Genomic DNA, 21,651 nt, shown 5'->3' with positions numbered 1-21,651 from the left:
GCGAAACGCTCAAAGCCCACACATCGACCGCCATCTTTGAAACCGCCTGACCTGTTTACGTCACATGGCACTGTAGACATCATTTCGCGACCAAAATGTTAATCCAAACTCATATTTTAAAAACTTTGCGCGAAATAAAAAAAGATTACAAGAATGCAAAAGAACGATTGTACGGTTAGCCAAAAAACTTGTAAAATTACAGTGACCCCAACATCGAGAAACTAGGTCAAGTCAGCGTAGCGTAATATGACGCACACGTAACATGTGCAGCCCACGGACTCTACCGTTCTCCTGCTCTGATACTTTCACCGTTTGTCTCAACAACAAAAACAGAAAAATAATTAAAATACAAATGCACATTCGTAATACTGCCATGGAGATTTCATGTAGACTAACTGTCATCAGGTATAGACGCCTTATAAACCTTTCTTGAGGGTCGCAATTTTGACCGATAGCTTTGACCATGGCCATGCTTTGACCACCAGCATTTTCACGGCGTCGACGTTACTGTTATCCCCCCACGTAACTTGATAAACGGCCATTGACACGACGCTCGATCAACATGATCAAAGTCGCGGCCACACCGATGTGCCGCTCGGCCGGTGTTTTTCAACACCTTTGTACGTGTCAATTGATTAATGTAAACTCGTCAATCAACACGAAAAAGTCTATTCAGGACTAAAAACGATGTTGATAAGGCTAGTTTTGGCAGATGTCCCATGCCAATGAATACACTGAGCCGTCAAGTGGGGCTGTCAATCAAGGGTGTCGGAAAAAATCTGAAGCGTCACGGCATTGTAGCAAGCGTCACGGCGATCAAGGCAAGCGTCACGGAGACGTGATGCTTGAAGGGCCTAGGGAGAACACTGCGAAAGAGCAAAGTGGGTGAAAATTTAATGTGTGGTTTTGGCTGAATACCGCTTGCTACTGACTTGTCAGATGGGGAATAGATATTGCTCACCAATGAGGAATGGCGATGCTGCTAGTTCATGGCTGGCTATCTAGCATTCAATCAAAGTGGAAATCTATTTATGCCATCAGAATATTTACTTGACAGTGATAGACGGTCTGTTTGCAATCCAAATTGTGTTCTCTTATGTCCACAAACCATCAGGTCTAAAAAGTACACCACTTACACCATCATGTTTTGAAAGCTGTCTTCCGATTGGTTTATCTCAGTTCTACTCAGCTGAGTCAGCCACTGGCATTTTCTGTTATGGAAAGAGTTAGGCTTGATAAAACGGTGCCATAAAATCGTGGCAAAAGATGAATTATGACCACACAGAGATGTATAATCTGCTTCAGAACAAATACGGGTAACCTGGGGAGCAAAAAATACTCATAATTCTGACCCTCTAAACTCCATATTTTCTCTCACAATCACTGAATCATGTCATGTACGATATTAGTCAAATTTCAGCAAAAAGTACAAATGAACAAAAATCCCAAGCATTGTAAAAATGTTGTGTTCAACTGGATGTTTACAAGAGTACCAACAAAATCCTAATGTGATACGGTGTATGTGTGACCAGACTTTGGGGCTAATATAGATGGACATTACAGAATTCCACACACTCACTGCAGAATATTGGCCCGAGAATACAAATTAGGCACTCTAATAATCACTGCAGTAGAAGTGAAAGACCTTTATTATGCACCATTTTCCATTGAGGATGAGACACAATAACCATCTAGAGCAAGGTGTGACCTTGAAAGCTTTCATGTATGCATAAAAGAAGAGAAAATGCAGTGAACTACAGATAGCATTTCTCGTTACTTTTGTTCAGCTTTTACATACAACTCTACCGGTCTGTAAATTTGCCGTTTGACTTGAACTCCCAGCTTGCATTTCACTTTCAAGGCCTTCACAAGTCAAGTACATGCTCAATCTTGTTTCCCTCATCAAGTTTTACACATCTGAATGGTCACCTATGAAATGAAAGATTGTTCCCAACACAGGAGTCTTTCAAAGACGCTCATTCACCTTAATAACAGACCTATTTAACCTGAGTAAATTCCCTTTCACCAACTCAACTTTATACGCCTTTCATTTTTCAGTCTACATGTACAGTACATATTATAGAACATGTAGAGTAGACGGTAATGTAACTCGTGTGGTTTCACAAAGCTCTATACATTTGGAGTCACATACACTACTGGACATGATGGGATTTTACTCATACAAGTTGTTTTCAAGCATAGCTGTTACAGGTTTTTTTGTGTTTTATTACATCCTATTGTACTAATTGAAAAGGTATTCACCTTTGCTATACAAACGTCAGTCCATAAAATGCACTGCAAGAAACGGCCACTGGAATACATGACCCCCACACGTGAATTGTGATAGAGACCTTGTACATTGTTCCTTATCACTTGCCTGTGAACGAACCATTGTGCAGAGGCACTGGATGAAACACAACTTTACAAACCAAGCTACAGACAACTCTATCACTGTCAGGGCAAAGATAAGACCAGATTTCTGAATTCTTCTACAAAATCCATGTAGAAGATTGACATCTCTTTCATTTGTAACAATCAATCTAACATGCAATGCCATAGAACTATGCCAGCACTTTGCTTGACATTGTACAATCACAAACACCAATGTTTTCTCTGATTGACAAAGTCTGCTTCACTGGCTATCTGACAAATCTGCCATGTTATTTACACACCATTTGCACGTCATGCCAAATATCAGGGCAGTGGTGTGCAAGTGTTTGGGAAACGGGTGACCTTCAAAAGGGGCGGACACTCAACCTACTGCAGTTGCACTGTTCCTGCCGACCTGAAAAAAGTAATTTGCATATTGGCTTTCAATTGGCCCGCAAGTGAGGGTACAGTACACTATAGAATTCCATTTTAACCCATTGACGTGAAAAGGGCACACGCTTTCAAATGCACATGTCAGCCGCAATATCGTAAGTGTCACTCTGAGATTCTGCTGGCTGTCCTGGTTGGTTACACATCAAAGTACAATATGCCTGCTGCAATTACACATTACATTGAAAACAGAGTAGCAAAGGAGCAGTATTAAACTTCTCTGATTCTGTGGTCAATACATTTGCTGACTCACCAAGAAATGTATCCAAGATTTGAATACCACGCAAGCAAACAACAATGATCGCGTAAATTTAGACCCTTCACTGTAACCGCATTCAATTTTAAAAGGCCGGTCAATAGGTGAACTGACTGTGGGTATGCTTTGCTGGGGAATTTGATCATGAATTCGTTTAACAATTGGCATATTACATAACTTCAGTGAATAAATTACTTGTTTCATCAGATTCAGAATAGTAATCCGGGATAATTTTGCCTGGATCAGTTTTGCTGCCTTGGAATTTTTTTTTGATCTCCAATTCTCTCTTTACAATTTTGTAAATCACTGATAAACTTGGCCAGTTATGCTGAGCCTGATTGAACTTTGCCACTGATGGCAATCACAGATAATCAGTGTACAGTTATGGCAATATTGCATAACAGCCCTCAGTGGTGTCAATAAGCCCAGTTACCTGTGTTTGTGTATTGGTCAAATCAACTTCCAACACACCCACTGCAGCCATAAAACAGGGGAGCACACTCTCCTGGAATTTGAGACCACAACAAAAGAAGTCACCAAAAACAATAGCATTATACTCTTTGTTCATGAAATCACTGTTGAAAAAACATTACAGCGCACAAGGTATGCTGTTACTTCACGTGCAACACCTTTGCCATGTTCAACATGCCACACCTTTCATAATGGACCATCTTTGAAACAATGATATAGTGAAAAAACAAGAGTCTTGTACATGTGAGTCAAGATCACAACTTTTGAACTAAGAACCCACTTCCATACATCTTAGACACGGCTATTCAGTGTTTTCAGGTTGCAAAGTAAAATTCTGAAAGTGAAAGATTGAATATGGTCACGATGTTTGGACAAATGGAGTGAGAAGAGACTTTTTGGCTGCAGAACACATTTTCTTTTAAGTTTGTATTGTGGTACAGTTGCTTAGCAATATAGCTGGTTGACTCAACAACTACTCTGGTAACTTTTGAATTGTGCAAGACAAATTGAGAGCCATGCCTTCCTCCAATGTGTGCACTTCAGAATGTGCCACCATCAATACATTTCTTGAGTGGCATCTATTTTCACAAATTTGAGTTGAAGCATAATGAAAAGCAAATGTGAAACTAGGTTTTGATTATATTTAAACTGAGGCATCTGGTCCCTAACTGGCATGAAAAGAATAGGGTGATAAAAAAAGAATAGACTGATGATGTGTACGTGTTGTGAACAGATCATATATGAAGAGCCAAGGAAATCTGAAAGCGTTGTCGTTGGATATCAAAGAGGAAAACAGTGTGGGGCTGTGATTGATCAGTTTGGACGAGGGTGGCACGATGTTTGGAAGGATACTGCTGTGCTCCACTGAAATGTTGAGGGCGACAACATTGATTGAAGACTTTACCATTCAAAAAGATGGCGAGTGATGAGGACAATGACAGTTCAGAGGTCAAAGCAGAGAGGGGTCAAATAGATGCATGATGATGGGAGAGAGAGAGAGAGAGAGAGAGAGAGAGAGAGAGAGAGAGAGAGAAATAGAGAGAGAGAAGAGAGAGAGAGAGAGAGAGAGAGAGAGAGAGAGAGAGAGAGAGAGAGAAATGCAGAGCAAGGACACATCATCAAGCAGATTGCCTGAAAAGACCTACATGTAAGAATTCTTCATGCAAGAATCGTGCCATGGAGACAGGCGATCCATCTGTGATGAAAGTACCATGAAACACCGGCAGAATTATTAAATTTGAACACTTCTGGTAATTAATGGAGAGTAGTCATTACGATGCACTCTGTACAGCTGCATACCAAAGTCAGCAACATTAGAGATAGGGATGCTTGCCTGATATTTATCAAGGTCTATGCTTTTTAACCATGCACATGTACGTGATCTGTGTATTAGTCAGCAACATCCTCACTGTATTTCCTGAAATTTATATTTTCAGAGCAAGGCCGTTTGCAAAATGCAGTGCCTGACGACATGCAGCAATTATTACAGTAAAAGTTTTGCCTAATTGTAAAGCTTATATAACAAACAGATCCCTCCTACAAGGTTGTATACGATGACCTTGTTACAACTATGCTGTGGTTGATGAGACTTTTTCTGATCATAAATGAAATTTTGTCTTGAAGAAAATTAGCCTGTCCTTTTCTTGACATCATTGCATTTGTATCAAAGCTGTCATCAAAATGTGTGTGGCTTTACAGTTATTATTTGCTTTGCTAACAGGTTCTGTATTGCCATTGTGGATGTCTTTGAACGAAATATGTAAAACCTTTTCATGTAAAAAAGAATTTATAATTTCACTTCCTGGCATTCAAAAGCATCGCTTGAAAACCCAATTCTGTTACAAGTAGTTCAACACTGCCAGTTACTGAGGGTAAAGGTTAAATGGCCTGTTTTTTTCTGTCATGAGCTTTGTTACAAACAAGATAATGACTGGCTAGGCTATGTTCTAAGTGTGGCATGGATCATTGGATGACGTGTGAAGAGAAATGTTACTTATTCACACAGCTGATGAAATATGTCGGTCTCTTTGTTAATCAAATTTAGAAAAAGGCCCCCATGATAACTGGAAGCTACAGGACGAGTTTACCTAGAGTTCTGTTCATGTCTACTCGCTGTGTACGTTGAGTAAAAGTCTACGATTTGACAGAATTTGAGTTAATCGCATACTTTACCTGAAAAGTACCTGTGTTTATTATGTAGGTCAGATGGCAACCATTACAGTGTATCCACAGGGGGTTTCATCAATGCAGTGTACTCCTATTTTATATTAGTTGATCATGTATCTCATCAACTGTCGTAACCTACTTTCAAAATCCATGCTGCCACAAATTACTGGGGAAGTGTTTCAAGCAAACCTTTGCCATAGGTGTCCAGGCTACATGAATCTTGCAATGTGTCTAACAACTGCAGAGGGGCTGGACCACTATATTGGAATGAATTTCAAGATGTTTGTTTTTTGGTTTTAGTTTGCAGATCATGATCTAGAATTACAGTACCTGGACCTTGTACCAGGTAGTAGTAAATTGGAAATTTCAAATAAGGGGGAATCCCAGATTTGTTACTCCCATTGACAATTTCTGGAACAGGCCATGTGACTTTGCCCTCAAAGTTTGAATAAGACCAAGTTTTATTGACAGAAGGTCATACATTGTATTGTAAGTCACACCCTGCAGGCTGCAACATTTCAAGTCAGGCATTTTGCTCAGCAGGGCAGACTTACTGTACATAATCTACTGCCACCACTTGCCTAAGAAGGTACCCTTCTCTCTGAATTTGCATAATTATTCCAAAATGTACCAATGCAGTATACATACATATATGAGATTTCTCTGAAGGTTTGTACACCAGACTGAGAGACCTCAAAAGCCGACCATGGTCGTAAACCATACACTGCAGGGTTCAAAGGTGAACAAAGCGGAATAACACAATACCCCAATTATCATTTTGAATTGGATTCGCATGAATGACAACACATTTGAGTATGAGAACCAAGCAGGCCTAATTACAGACAGTTATTGCCAGCACTGAAGGTGAACGTCTTGTGCTGTTGCCTTCATGATTCATGGAACAAGGTAACCGGGATACTTTACAGGGAGAGTGACTATTTGCATATATCCCATTCACAGTCTCCCATCACCCCATGTCCATTTTACTGGTCACACCATGCCTGATAAGGCTATGTACAGTACAATGATAGTGTTGCAGTTGCTACAGGACTGTACACTGGTGAAGTTGTTCCATCCCAACCTACATGCATTAATGACTGAAACATCAAACACAGACTTATTTGCTACATTTCTAAAACCATCTCTCAAGTTCAATGATGACCAGGTGCCATTATCAGAAAGGTGTTTGTCTAAGGTACTAAATTTCAGAAACATACAAAAACACTGATGTAACCAATAATTTTCAGCGTGTATGACATTTACTACGGTGCCTCTCTCATCACTGCATTTCATAATTATATATTTGACATTCACCAATATCAACTTCTTTTGATTGTTTTCTGAGAAAGCAATCAAAACTGGTAAAGTGACTACTTAGGTTGATAAAGCTATTTCAGAATAAATAATTTTCCAGCACTAGAATTTAGATAATCATCTTTCTGTTAATTGAACTAAGGCATGTAAATTAGTGATCTCTAATGGGTGCAAATCATCAGCCAAAATAGATCTTCATCAGTGATAACAAACTGATTTCTCAAATTGCAATTCCTCCCTAACATCACGTTTTGATTTACTGAATATCTTTGCCATTTTTTTATCTCACAAAATTGATTATAGTTACATTCTATTAGAATCCCTTTCACATGTTATGGCAGTTTATTTCTCATAACTCACACAAGCAACCAACACTAACTCAGTAAATAAATTGGCTTATAGTTGATTATATCCCACAATTTTCTTTTAAATTTTTAGATATCCTTCTGCAAAATTATTTGACTGCTTTGATAAACTGACTCTTATCTGAGAAGTGGGTTTCATTGTGAATCACTTCCACATTACTGGCATTACTCAGTGGTCATGCTATTGGAGGATATCAACATTCACCTGAATTGATGTAAATGCTGAAGGCAATGTATAAATAAGATTACTATGATAAACCCTGCATGTTCAATCTCCTAATAAAAACAAACAGATCTATTTTTACCAATGCCGTCCAATTTAGGCGGTCGGTTCTTCTGGTAACCCTGGAAACGAGTGAGTTCACATCATGGGAGAGATTAAAGAGTAGTTTCTAATACTCAAGGTGATGCAGTTATAATTTATGATGGGAATATATTTAGGAAATGAATCTATTTAGTGTGTTTGGTGACATAAATAGCACAGTGTACACTCACTGCAAGCAGAGCCTTTTGGAATTCACTGCCCGTAATTTTGAATTGTTTCCGTGAACTAAATCTATGCTGTATCTCTGATGCAGGGCTGGGCTTCGCTTTGGAGAGATCATGATGGTTGCGTAAACTAGTTTGTGAAAGCGAACTTTCTCTTGTTGACAGTGTAGAAATTCTTTGTCAGGCGAATAAATCTCAGTGTCGGCGGTATCGACTCTCCCTTGAAACATCGTGAGTGTCATTGAAAGACCAGGTATGAAAGTGAACGTGCAGAACAAAGAGGCCCCACAAATCCTGGACTTGCGCTTTTCACGTATACAACTCGATTTCACAAACCATGTTTTACCGTCAAATCACGAGTGTACAACACTCATTGACGGTGAAATATCTAGTATAATAAGCATTTTCTTCATCTATTGTTCAAGTAAACAACAAGCCTGTCAACACTGAGCGCCCCTCGATTTCTTACAAGATACGTCCTGTCGTTAAGTGTCTCACGATAATGCTGCACTCTCTAACACGCATGCTGGGCGGCCATATTGAACTTCACTAGAGCACGCCGCCGACATAACCCAAACCACGGCCCCTTATATTACAGCAAAGCAAATGCCCGTTACACTATGACCGCAGTACACAACATTTCGCAAAACGTTATAGTATTGGCGACCAAAATATCGGCACATGCGGCATTTCTGTGACCATCTTGACCGCCTCGCAGTCAAAGCCGGTCAGCGAAATGTCATGGGGGTGGAATCTGCATATGCTCGCCGACACAGCGACCGGCAAATGAATAAATTTGTCACGAATATACACGTTAACCCTGTAAAAATGCACGAAAACATTGTAGACGCATTCTTCTATCGTGCTGCACACAAACAATCAAAATATATTGCAAAAAATAACAAAATAAATGGGAGTTTTTACCGGATCTTGTGTGACCTCTAGCTTGGCCGCCATGTTGAAATACAAGCGAAGGAGAGTGACGCTCGTGATCACGTGGTGCCATGACTGCCAATCATTCTAATTTGCATCACGATTAATTTGGCCATTCACACAGTATCGGGGTATCTGACTGTCCCGGGGAATTTCCGCGTGTACTCTGGCCCCCAAAATTTCGCAATAGCAATTCCGTCAACTTTTTACAAACGAGCTTTATCGCAATATTTTATCGGACTAGTGTGACATATAGTCTGGTAGACCCAGTCATATCCCGAGAAAATGTGTAAAGTGTTTTCGAAATTTAGGCGCGCTCGCCGCAGTGTTCTTCTGTTCATCTTTAGCGATAACACTACAGCCACCGTCCGGTGATGCAGTCTAGTCTCTACCCTATATTGTTCACGCATGTCACAAGGGGAGGGATTTCATGTTGCACGCCGCGCTATAGCGCTGTAAGCACAGTCACGTGTGATCTATTCCGCCCTCGGACTATGCGCCCATAGATGTGTGTACATATGCTTTCTCGGGCATATATAAACACGTCTATGGGCGCATAGTCCGAGCAAGAGCGGAATAGATCATAAGTGACTGTGTTGTAAGCTAGCGCTTTCGCACTTTGTACAAAGGTCACTTTGAGATCGAAGTGACCTTTGCAGAGACCCGCCGTGTGACCTACTGACGAGAGCAGTACCCAGCAACGGGGATTCAAAAGAAACGCCCCCATGGTTCGTGAGGTTTCCATTTCACCTGAGAAGAGCGAGGCTGGCGATGCCCTTTGATCTGTAGACCAGATTTGATCTTTAATATTGCGGCACAAGACTATATAATGTTTTCAATCCCTCACTCCCCATATTCATTTTGTAAGCTTAATTTGCCATTTCTCGTGTTCTCTAATACACATTGTTCATTTGTTCATTGTTCATACCATGGTTCATTTACTTTGAGGAACCTCATATTATTACTTTTTTTGTTGATATTGTTGATGTCGTTGTCATAACCGTTGTTGTTTTTACACACTAAGTAAAGTAGGATAATCGGCCTAATATTACTGAAAGGATACATATACATATATGCCTTTTCACTCACGCATTGTTTTCGTGCCAAAAATGGAACAAAATGGAAAAATATATCTCTCCTTTGTAATATGCTTACACATCTAATGAGCACCTCAATTCGAAGTCTTTTGATTTGTTTAAGAAGACATCCGCTCCGATACAACAACTGCGATGACATATGGAGAATGCTAGAATTGTTATAACTTTGATTACGAATATTAACTTCATCGTCTTTCAGGGTTTGCTGGCCGCGAACAATCGTCAGCGATATCTACTTCATGATCAACATAGTGACAATTACCAATGCAATGTCCATTGCAAACCGCACCGAACAAGTTGGTCATGCATTATTGGCAATTAACGCAACTTTAACCGTACAGGCTAAAGGGTCACGGAGCAATACCATTCTTAATCTTTGTTTCTCGAGATCCTAGCTACTGGTGGACATTTTTCCCTTTTCATAAAGACAACAAACAAGCAGTCAAACGTAAAGAAAAGAAAGGGTAACGTATCAGTAAATAATAAAATGCACCATGTACGTTACGTGATGATATTTTTTCAGCGTAAGATTAAAACTGCCCGATAGCATGCTCGTTCAGCACCTGAAATATAAATGTACTTTTTCATTGCTCAACGCCCTCTGTGGTCAACTTACAGAAGCATACATCAACCTGTCGCATTTTGTGAACTGTTGCTACCAACTTGAACTTTCAGATTCTTGCCTTAGACAGGCGTCACTTTATTATAATATATTTCAATCAGGAAAGCTATGTAATTGATAAATCGGGATGGCACAGTACAGCAAATAATGTATGCCAGACTGGGAATAAGAACAATAAGTCTGTTTGAAATCAAATGCTTACGAAGCGTGACCAGAGAACATTCTTCAAACATTAGTGACGAACTCACAACAGACTTGATCGATTTTCTGCTCGATCTATAGATCCCGTACTCGATTTGCCTGCCACTGGACAGATCCACAGGGAAGATAGAATAGAGAATCGATTAGCTGTGGTGTTTTCAGACGGGTACACGTCATAAAACACAACGGCTATGGAACCACAGCAATAGGGACGATAGATCAAGCAGAAAATCGATCGATCTAGCAGACAACGGGCATCGAGATGTAGCACTCTGTATTTAACATTATTTCTAACCACCACTCAGCTATGTACAATCTACGATGATCTTTCTCTGTTGAAAAAATAATTTTCTTTTTTCTCTTCAGAAGTTTTACATATTTCACAAGTTTCTCTTGTTCCACTCCTCTCAGATCACCGATGCAGGGGGGGGGCTTATCGCCCTGACCAAATACCTCGTTAGCAGCTCATAGGACCATCAGCGTTTAGGGAGCGTTCAGTTATTGTGGCCGGGGATGGGCCGGCAATTCTTCCTGTGCATCAGTCAAAATAAGTGAACCCCACTGCCAATTGCACCAAAAAATTGACGGAGTCCCCTTTAAAAGAATACAAAAATTCCATAACCCGGGCCCCCTCCCGCTTGAGTAAAGCTGCACAAAAAACCACCTCTAGAGGTGTTGCGATAGAATCCAAAAAAAGATTCTCAGATTTTTTCAAATGATCCCCCTAAACAACTTAACTACAATGCGTTAACATTTAAATCTCCCCTTCTGACTTGCTATAATTATGAAATCCCCTCTCAAAGGGATCGGACAGAAATCACTGGTTGTTTGCAATATTGTGTGCAAGCATTTTTAAGGGTCATGAAATTTCGTGCATGCCCTTTGGGGAGGGTCACTGTTTTGCGCAACTATTATAGAAGGCAAATTTGTGGCTGATATACCGCTTTGTCCTAAAATGTCAAATTATAATACATTGGAGTGTACCAGGCAAATTATCAACATCTTCCCATGAAAACAATTTATATCTGTACACTTACACATTTGTAAACTAGTCCCATAATCGCGAGGAAAGCAGATACGGCTAACATCGCAATCGTAGCCATTTTAAACCATGACCACTGGCATGACAAATCTTTCTCATCGGGTGGACTCATAGTGGAGGTGATCTGTGAACAAAGCAAAGATCCAAAATATGACGACATATGTAGAGTGACAACAGATGAAAATAAGAACATAAATAATAATAATAATTATCAACATTATACTCAAGTCGACGTCCTTCCTTTAGACAAAGGAATTTTGTAAATTTCTTTTGAACCCGTTCGATTTAATGTAAGATTTGTGGTAGTGGAGACCACACTACCGAACAATACTCAAGGATACTCCTAAGAAGAGAAATATAACGACTTCTGATGACAACTGTATTGGTAAAATAAGAGCATGTCCAACCAGTTGATCCACTTTTTAAAATAATCTGGTTGTTGTTGTGGGCGAAACTTTAATCCTTGATGACATCAACACGCAGGATCAAGCTTATGAAGCTTATAATTGAAAAGTTCTTCTATGTTACGCTTATTCGAAAAGAAGATGACATTACATTTTTAAGATTCAAATTAATTTTCCGAGTTTTGCACCATCTACTAACGAGGGAAATATAAGATATGAAATATATGAGTTATGAAAATATTTCCTGAATGCCCCATGATAATTTTAGATAAGGTGTTTGCTGGAAAATTAAATCCATCCTGTTCTTTTACTTCTTGCACAAAGCCAGCCAAAGAAAAATTAATTTCATCGTTTGTCATTTGAAGTAGAGACGGTGTAATAACGCTTAAATTTTTAGTTTCAACTTCGCCTTCCAAAATTCTTCTATACCTTTTGTTTCTCCATCTCCAAAATAACTGCACAGACCACTGCATCCTTTCCATGGTGTTTTCATCATAAATTTTCAACAAATCCGAGTCAGAAACTAATATGCACCAACGCTTAAAATCCGTCGACCACTTTTGCCTTTACATTCAAGATTTCACTTTTTTTGGCCACCAGCTATAAATTCATCACTACTAACAGACTGAAAAGCGTCGAATTCATGCAAAAAACTCTTTGGAGAAAACCCGAACATATCTTCATTAGAAGAACTGTTATCTGACTGAAAGGGCCTACAAGAGCTCTATGGAAAAGATATCGATCGTGATCGGAGTTACTGCGCAGTAATCTTCACTCTGCCACGTCGAGCGTATGACTGCTTACTTGCACACTTTAGTGATGAGTGAGGACTGATTCAAAACATATGTTCTTACAGGTGGCAACATTCACGCATCCGTGTTGACAAATGGCCATCAGAAACAACAGGCTCACTCGTGAGTAGTTAGGTTGCAGTGGCGGGCATATCGACTACGGGATCGATAAATCTATCCGAAAATCGATCTACTTAGCAGACTACCCAGCTAACGAGCGCCTGTGTCAGAAACACCCTTCTGTGAGACAATGTACACTTGAATTTGTTAAAATACATTTATTATTGAGGTTTATGGACATTTGTCGAGACGGCAGATAAAATAGTGGAATAAAACCGAGACGTCAACATTTCGTTCATGCACGGGCACTCGTTCTGAATTGAAAGTCTGAATAAACGAAGCTTTATACAGAAATATAAACTTTTGCTCACGTGTTGACACACGTGAGCATATGTCGCAGCGATGTCTGTCTGTCTGTCTGTCTGTCTGTCTGTCTGTCTGTCTGTCTGTCTGTCTGTCTGTCTGTCCGTCCGTCTGTCTGTCTGTGTGGCTGTCTGTCTGTGTGCTCAATATCTAAAAAACGGCTCATCAGATCAGAATCAAATGTAATACATAGATGAGTTTGCAAATGGCAAGAACTGATTAGTTTTGGTGGGTGTGGCTTGCTTACTTTTTGCTCATTTGCATAATTAATGATTTTAGAAAAAAACGGCTATACATTGAGAACGACTGCACACAATTTGATGAGATTTGCTACAAATGTTGATCACATCAAGATATATCAGCTGTGCAAGTTATTAAGGGGTGACGTGAAAGATAATTACTAATTTGCATATTTAATGAAATCTACTAATTAGGCATATATATCTGAATTTACTCGATCAAAATTGACGAAACTTGGTATGCATATTGAGGATACTATGATTTAACATTACTGAAAGTCAATAAGCATTTTTACTTCATCCAAATCCTAATTTGCATATTTAATGACCTTTTGAAATTAAGGATATATATTTGAATCTACATGACCAAAATTGATGACTTGCTATGTACATTAAAGATACTATGATAGAACATTATTAAGCATTTTTACTTCAGCCAATTCCTAATTTGCATATTTTATTAACTTTCCTAATTAGGGGTATTTATCTGAATTGACGAGACCACAGTCGATTAAACTGGCTATGTACATTAAAGATACTATGATAGAACATTATTGAAAGTCATTAAGCATTTGAACATTAGCCAATTCCTTATTTGCATATTTAATGAACTTTCATAATCAGGGATATTTATCTGTATTGACTAGACCAAAGTTGACGAAACTTGCTATGTACATGAAGATACTATGATACGACGTTACTGAAAGTCATTAAGCATTTTTACTTCATCCAGCTCCTAATTTGCATATTTAATGAATTTTTGAAATTAGGGATATATATTTGAATTTACATGACCAAAATTGATGAAACTTGCTATGTACATTAAAGATACTATTATGTAGGCTAACATTATTGAAAGGCATTAAGCATTTTTGCTTCAGCCAATTCCTTATTTGTGTATTTAATGAACTTTCCTAATTAGGGATATATACTTGGATTTATTTGATCAAAGTTGGCATAACATGCTATGTACATTGATGATTATACCAGGTTATACCAATATTGATAGTCATTTCGCACTTAAGTTTTCGTGTCAGCTAATTTATAGTCGCGCCAGCGGCTTACTGACTACGCATGCGCTTATTCATAATATACTATGCGAGTAACCGGAAGTGTACCCTTCTTTCATGGGCGCCGCCATGTTTTTTTTGAGTACTCGTAAATAAACAAATACGAAACAAATTACTATGATATAACATGCCTTTTATAAATATACCTCTTTTATTAGCCAGTAAATGTTATTATCACATGAACTGGCCCGTATCTCCACCTGTGTGACGTACACCAGCACAGATAAGAAATCCATATTACCGCTGTTGTACGTCATCAACCGGAACTTTTTTCCTGCAATGGTACCGTTCGTACGTGCACGTCGCGACACACACCGATTTGTCGTGATCGATGCCATGCTCTCATGGCATTTTGACAAAAAGGTGACCCGATAAATCCAGATACGGAAACATAGAAGGCATGCCCAACGAAGTTTCGAGTCGCTAAAGCTTAACTATTCCCAAGAATCGAATGAGGATGCATTTCGAAAGTTGACTCGGACAACACTCACAACAGAACAGAGTTCCCGTCAAGTAACAAAATTGGGAAGTACCTACGGGCGATATATGTGTTACAGCAAATATCGAAGTCCGTATGACGAAAACATTGACGACTGAGATGGCCACCGGCGGAGACCGGTGACGGCAGTGCCCACTACAAGCGTACACTGTGTGTGTCATCGATCTGAAACTTTCGGGCTCGCCAAGGCCGTAAACTTGTGATATTTTAAAAGCCACAGCATCTCTAAGAATGATAATTACTGTTTCGATCGTGCCGTTGCATTCGCTTTACAAATATAATTCTAAATATTCTAAATAACTCAAAATACTATCGTTATCCGTCGCCAGCGCGGTGAAAGCTATGTCCGCCGATGGCAGACTTGCCTTGGCATCGCTCCAGCGCGAGACAATGATTGACACGCGCACGTGACCGAATCCGTATGTCTGATTGGTGGAGATACCATTCCATGTATCAAAGTTTTGGCTTAATGGGATTTATGAATGAAAGTATACCTGTAAACATTTGCACATCTCCTGGGTGACGGACCGCTTTACTCATTAAATGTAAGTAATCCGCGTATATAAAACACAAAATCGCGATAAAAATCATGCAATTTTTTACAATAATTTTGATCCATCCACATCAAAGAAAAATAAGAAGACTGTTCATGTGATAAATATATAATCCCATGGAATTTTTCTCTGTTTGACGTCATCGTATACTCGTGTTTTTCGCGGAGCCGCACAACTTCTCGCCTTCGGCTCGAAGTTGTACGGCTCCGCAAAAAACACTCGTATACGATGACGTCAAACAGAGAAAAATACCATGGGATTATATATAATTATACACCTTGTCGCTGATACAAAGTACTGTGGAATACTTTTTGTTCGCGTGGAATTTATTTCGCTATTTTCGCGGAGGAAATTTTTGCGCGAAAATTTGTTCCAGCGTTTTGTTCTGAACACAAAAGACATGAATATTAATGAGCTTGACTGACTGTACTGACACAGTGACCTTTGACCATTACTCGCATGTTATGTCTATGGAAAACAATACACATGGAACCCGCACTCATTCATTCATTCAGTCAACACCAAACATCACGTAAATGACAAAGTAAAATAAAGTTTTAATAAAAAAATACACTTTATTGACAAGGAAGAATTCGTTACTTGAAGGTAGGTACAGTATTATTTTTATCAATTCATTCAACTTCTGAATCAATGGAATTGTACTGAAGACGTAAAGGAAAAAAAACAATTCGAAATTCGATCATCTACGCAATATATTGGACTGAAATATTCAGCAAATAGTACAAAATTAATAATTTAGAAACTCAAAATCTCAGTAAAATGGATCAATGAAAGAATACATACAGTGAAAAAAAACGGAGGATGGAAAACTTGACATAGAAAATTAGAACAGCATGACCGTCACAATTTGTTTACTAACAGTTAAACGCAGTCCAAGTTCAAGTCTCTAGGCTAATCTCACTCAACTTTCAAATTAGTCCCGCTTGCTTGAAACCATCGCGAATCAAAGCAGTTCGATGAGCGATTTCGTCGTGGCAGCTGACGAGCCATCTCGCATGGATAGGTTTGACGACCGATGTTCGCAGATCAATCTGTGGCACTGCTACGCTGATATCGTCGCCTTCGTTTTCTTCATTGCCGTCGAGTGTTTCCATAACTCTCTCAGCATACCACGCATTGAAGCAAGACTTGAGGGCTTCTTTGTATTCTTTGTTGACTGACAAATCTAGAGGTTGTAGCTTATCGGTGCAGGCAGCCGGGATGAACACGATTTTGATGTTGTTTTCTTCGAGGAGCTTGCGAAGTTCCTCACCGCGATGAGCCTTGTAGATGTCGAACAGCACGAGCGCTTTCTTGTCAGGAGATAAACCCAGTCTCTGCCGTTGATCTGCGAAGTAAGGGATGATGATCTTCTGAACGTACTGGATCATGGATGCCTCGTTGCTCCAGTGCGATGCGGTGTGGGTCACGTCCCAGTCAGCTGGAAAATTGACGTTGGGGTGACATCGGTCTGTCTTGCCAGCGTAAATAACTTGCGGTGGTAGTAGTTGACCGGCCATCGATACCCCCAGTAGAACCGTTATCTGCCGCTTGTCGTCTAGGCCCGATATCGTGATCTGCTTTCTTCCCCTCTCCTCGAGTGTCCACTCACCCCCAGGAAGTAAACTGACACCCGTCTGATCCCAATTTACGACCATTTCTTCGGGGATGGAAAAGTCATCGCGGACTTTCTGTACGCGGTCGATGAACGCGGCCTTCAACGCGTCAAAGTCACCCGGTAGCCGTTTCACGCCTTTGGTACCCTTGCGCCGTACAAAGTTCATTCTCTGAAGAATTGACTTCGCCCAGGCACTCGAAACGTCGATATGACCGCCAAATTCTTTCAATTTAGCCCTGTCTCTCTTCATGATAATGCCAGTTGCTGCGCCCATGACAATTCGATTGTTGATGACACCGCCGCTGAGTCGGACTTTGCGTATCCATCGCTGCACTTCGGTATCAAGTTCGCCAAGCATAAGAGGCTGACCCCGCCGACCTTTTGGTAATGACGTGACTGTCTCGCGTTCGTTGAGTCTCTTTAACTTCAGGTAACTCGCCTCATTCCTCTCACGGTGCTCTCATTTAAGGGCCGGTTAAGTTCTTTGCTAAATTTCTTGCTGTCTTTACTACACCGATCTCGATAGCTGACTTGGCGATCTGCGCTCGATGTTCATCAGTGTAAAACGAGTACTCACCGCGTTTTCTCTTTCTGACATTGACGGCTTCGGCGATAACTTTTTCTACTTCGACGTTGGCAGCTTCAGTCAAAACAGCTTCTTCTTCCGTACTACACTGTCGTGGATCAGGTAAACCTGGCGCTCGTGGTGGGTTAACTTGCTTCAACCAGCGATAGAGAGACATGATGACGCGATGATGACAATAAGTCGAATGATGCTAGTCATTCCGAAATAGGGGTTTATAAGCTAAAAAATCGTTTGATCATAGCGGCAAGCTGTGAAGAATATTTCACGATGTGTTTGGCTGTAAAATTACTATTTTTCACTGTTCATACGAACATTGCCGCAAACGATATAAGAGAAAGGGAGCAATTCACAAATACGGAGTAATTATCACTTCGATAGCTGTGCTGTTGTGAGCGAACTGCTTTGTTTCGATTGCCGACAGTCATTACCGACACCTTGTAATTGACACCATAACTAAAGCTGGTTAAAAACAATAAAATCAATTGTTTGCCGACTTGATTGACACCTAAAACGCATTGTGTAACGCCTAACGGCGTCCTCTGATGTTTGTGTTTGTCGACTATGCTTTGTCAACGCCTAATTTCAATTAGGGTACACCGCCCTGTCTGATTACAATGCAAAGCAATCAGCGCGAAAATAAAGTCGCGCGGATGTATCGATTTCTCAATTACGCGAAAATAAATTCCCGCGATAATAAAGTATTCCACAGTATCGTTGATATAGATAAACGGAGAAAACTGTCGTGCATATGAACGGGGGCATACGCAAAGAATGCTGGGATTGAATTATAGAAGAGCGCTCCCTGTGTCAATAATTGGATTCAAAAATTGCAAGTTTTTAGACGGAACGCTTAGTTTTCAGCTTGCAAGTGGAAGGTGGGCAGTGCGGTTACCATTGCAATGATAATTATTGCATAATACGTCCCTTGTTTACGCAATAGGCTGTTATCATTGTAAAAATTGCCAATTTTTGTCCAAAATTTTACACGCTACAGAAAATCTATACCTGCCCTGCTGCAGGGTTTGACGTCGTGTAAGTACGTGAACTGCTTTCATCAGAGGGAAACTGGGCATAGTTGTCATATAAACGTTTATGAAGTAACAATTACAGTTTATCATGAATCAATACAAATAACATTGCCAATCTTAACCCCTGGCGCGACACCAAGGGCTGAGCCCTATATAATATTAGTTTGCATATGTAATGAGCTTTCAGAGTTTGGAATATATAGTTTGAAGGACTTGACCAAAGGCAATTACACTTGCTATATAAAGTGGTGATACAATGACAGCAGTCAAAGAAATTAAGTAGGCCTATTTCTATTTCAGCTAATTGCGTATTTGAATGACCTATAAAGTTAATTTGTGGTGAATATTGTTCATTATGTTGATCATAATACTTTCAATGAAGTTGCAAACATGTGGCAAAGGTTCAAATTTACACATAACTTCAATATATAGTGAAACACGTGAGCATTTACAGTTCATATCAACTTTTTATGATGATGATAACAGATTGTGTCAAAACTTTAACAGAATACCGTTCAGATTGAAATGCCAATTTAGCTACATCACAAGATCAAGATCAAGGTCGGACCGTGGCTACATGAGCGTCACAAGCGGCCACATCGACCGCATTCTTTCGATGCCACTGATTTACAGTAGAGAGAAAAGTGTGAATCACTACCGACCGATCGCGAAGCGACGGGTCAAATACCTGTGGCTGAAATGTGCCTTTGTGACTCGAAATACATGACGACCTTTGAGGGATCCAATCAGGTACCTTTTTTGACATCACGTGATTATAAACATCCGGGTCAGGAATCAAACATATGCCATGCCAACGTGGACTGACTTCGTACTACTTGACAGAGCTAATCATGGAAGTCTAGTGTGGAATCAATAGGATTGCTCGGCGATCTTCCGGTCGGAAAAGCAAATATGAAACCAGGTTTTGACTACATCTAAACTAAGGCATCTGGTCGCTGACGATCCTATACGAAGAGCCAAATTTGAAAAGAAAGCGCGTTGTCGTTGGACATGTAGGTTTTGTGGAGGGACCGTGGTTAATCACAGAGAAAAACAGGAGAACAGTGTGGGGTTGTGATTGATCAGTTCGGACGATGGTGGCATGATCATGTTGGGAAGGATACTGCTGTGTTCCACTGAAATGTTCAGCGTCACAACATTGATTGAAGACTTTACAAATCAAAAGATGGTGAGTGCTGAGGACAAGGACAGTTCAGAGGTCAAAGCAGAGATGGGTCAAAAAGATGCATGATGGGGCGGGGGAGGGGAGGGGGAAAATATGCATTGCAAGGACACATCATCAAGCAGATTGCCTGAAAAGACCTACATGGAAGAATTCTTCTTCATGCAAGAATCATGCAATGGAGACAGGAGATCCATCTGTGATGAAAGCATAGGGTCCTCAATCTCCGATGATATTGATGATGATGATGATGATGGTGTTGAATCTAGAGCGCGCCATCGCGGGATTGACGCGTTTCAGCAAAAAATCCCGCTCTGAAATCTACCCAGTGCGTCACTTTGGGCGCACTCACAATGAGGGGGGGTCTGTAAATAGGTCAACGTGTGTTTTCTTTCATTGTTAAACGTAACCACTTTGCGTGATGATTTGCTATATTTTGCTAGAATGTTACCAATGATTTCATTTATAAATACTTCAGCAGCACACGTCCGTTTTGAAATGACATTTGCGTTTGTTACATTGTCAATAAAACTTGTTTGTGAATGTACTGACTGACAGCCGTGACGAGAAAAAAAATTCACGTACGGGAGTAATTTCAAACTAACTCTCACACAGAAAGGTTTTTGAAAAATGTAGCCAACACACCTATTCCATTCAAAAAGAAAAAACATGTTCTTGATCAAGCGGAAATCAAACCAAATTCCAAAATTTTCTGAAACATTTCATGTGTCCACATGGATCGAGATACTAGACGTAGCTTGGTTCATGTTGTTTGTCAAAGTCGTTATGCCACGGTCACGCATGCATGGCTTGCCAAGAAATTCGATCTAGCGAGAACAACAGTGAATATCTATTCAGATCTTATACCAGACGGGTCATATGTCAAGTTCTTCAGTAAGAATGCATTTACTAATACTTGCACGGCTTGCATTGTCAGAGTCGGGACGTTGTGCTGTGTTTGTTTTGCTCTCGATGCAGTTCGGCCATTTTCCAAACTTGCTTAGGACAAAGCGTCATCACTCTAGACTCCCTAGGTTACCCTTTTATGTCTATGGGAACTTACTGCTGCAGAGATCGAGACTACTTAGTCATTAAAAAAAGTCCTGCTCTATCAATGAGAGCTGTGAAATGACAAATGAACTTACTTTTCTCACTGTGGGGAAATTGTCAATTGTATTTTTGCATAATACTGAAAGAATTATCTCTTGAGACTAACAGAATGTGCTGCATCTTTTCTATGAATGTGAGTGAATTTGTGATACTTTATTCAAAACAATTATATTCTTGAATAGATGTACAAAGACTTCATAGACTTATTTTAAATAAATGCTAATTAATATGCAGATTAATATGCAAATTTGCTGCCAAAAAATTGTCCCCCAAATTTTGAAAATGTCCCCCAAAATTTAAGGCAGTGGGCCCAAATGTCCCCCAATCCTAAGATCCTAGATTCAACACTGTAATGATAATATTTAAAATT

The 21,651-nt window shown here is 39.9% G+C and overlaps 1 protein-coding gene across 2 annotated transcripts in view; it reads right to left on the bottom strand.

Annotated features, from left to right (window-relative positions):
* Positions 1-8,963, bottom strand: part of LOC139127059 (sodium/potassium-transporting ATPase subunit alpha-3-like) — a 59,161-nt gene extending 50,198 nt beyond the window's left edge. For both annotated transcript variants that reach the window (XM_070692981.1, XM_070692982.1), the window contains exon 1: positions 8,806-8,963. In XM_070692981.1, the coding sequence (XP_070549082.1) occupies positions 8,806-8,838 (33 nt within the window). In that variant the 5' untranslated portion in view covers positions 8,839-8,963. The remainder of the gene's footprint in view (positions 1-8,805) is intronic.
* Between the last annotated feature and the right edge of the window lie 12,688 nt (positions 8,964-21,651).

Source organism: Ptychodera flava, unplaced genomic scaffold (assembly GCF_041260155.1).
Source record: "Ptychodera flava strain L36383 unplaced genomic scaffold, AS_Pfla_20210202 Scaffold_28__1_contigs__length_4768798_pilon, whole genome shotgun sequence".
NCBI lineage: Eukaryota > Metazoa > Hemichordata > Enteropneusta > Ptychoderidae > Ptychodera > Ptychodera flava.
The sequence above is the reverse complement of the archived record's forward strand: the minus strand, read 5'-3'. Positions and strand labels throughout refer to the sequence as shown.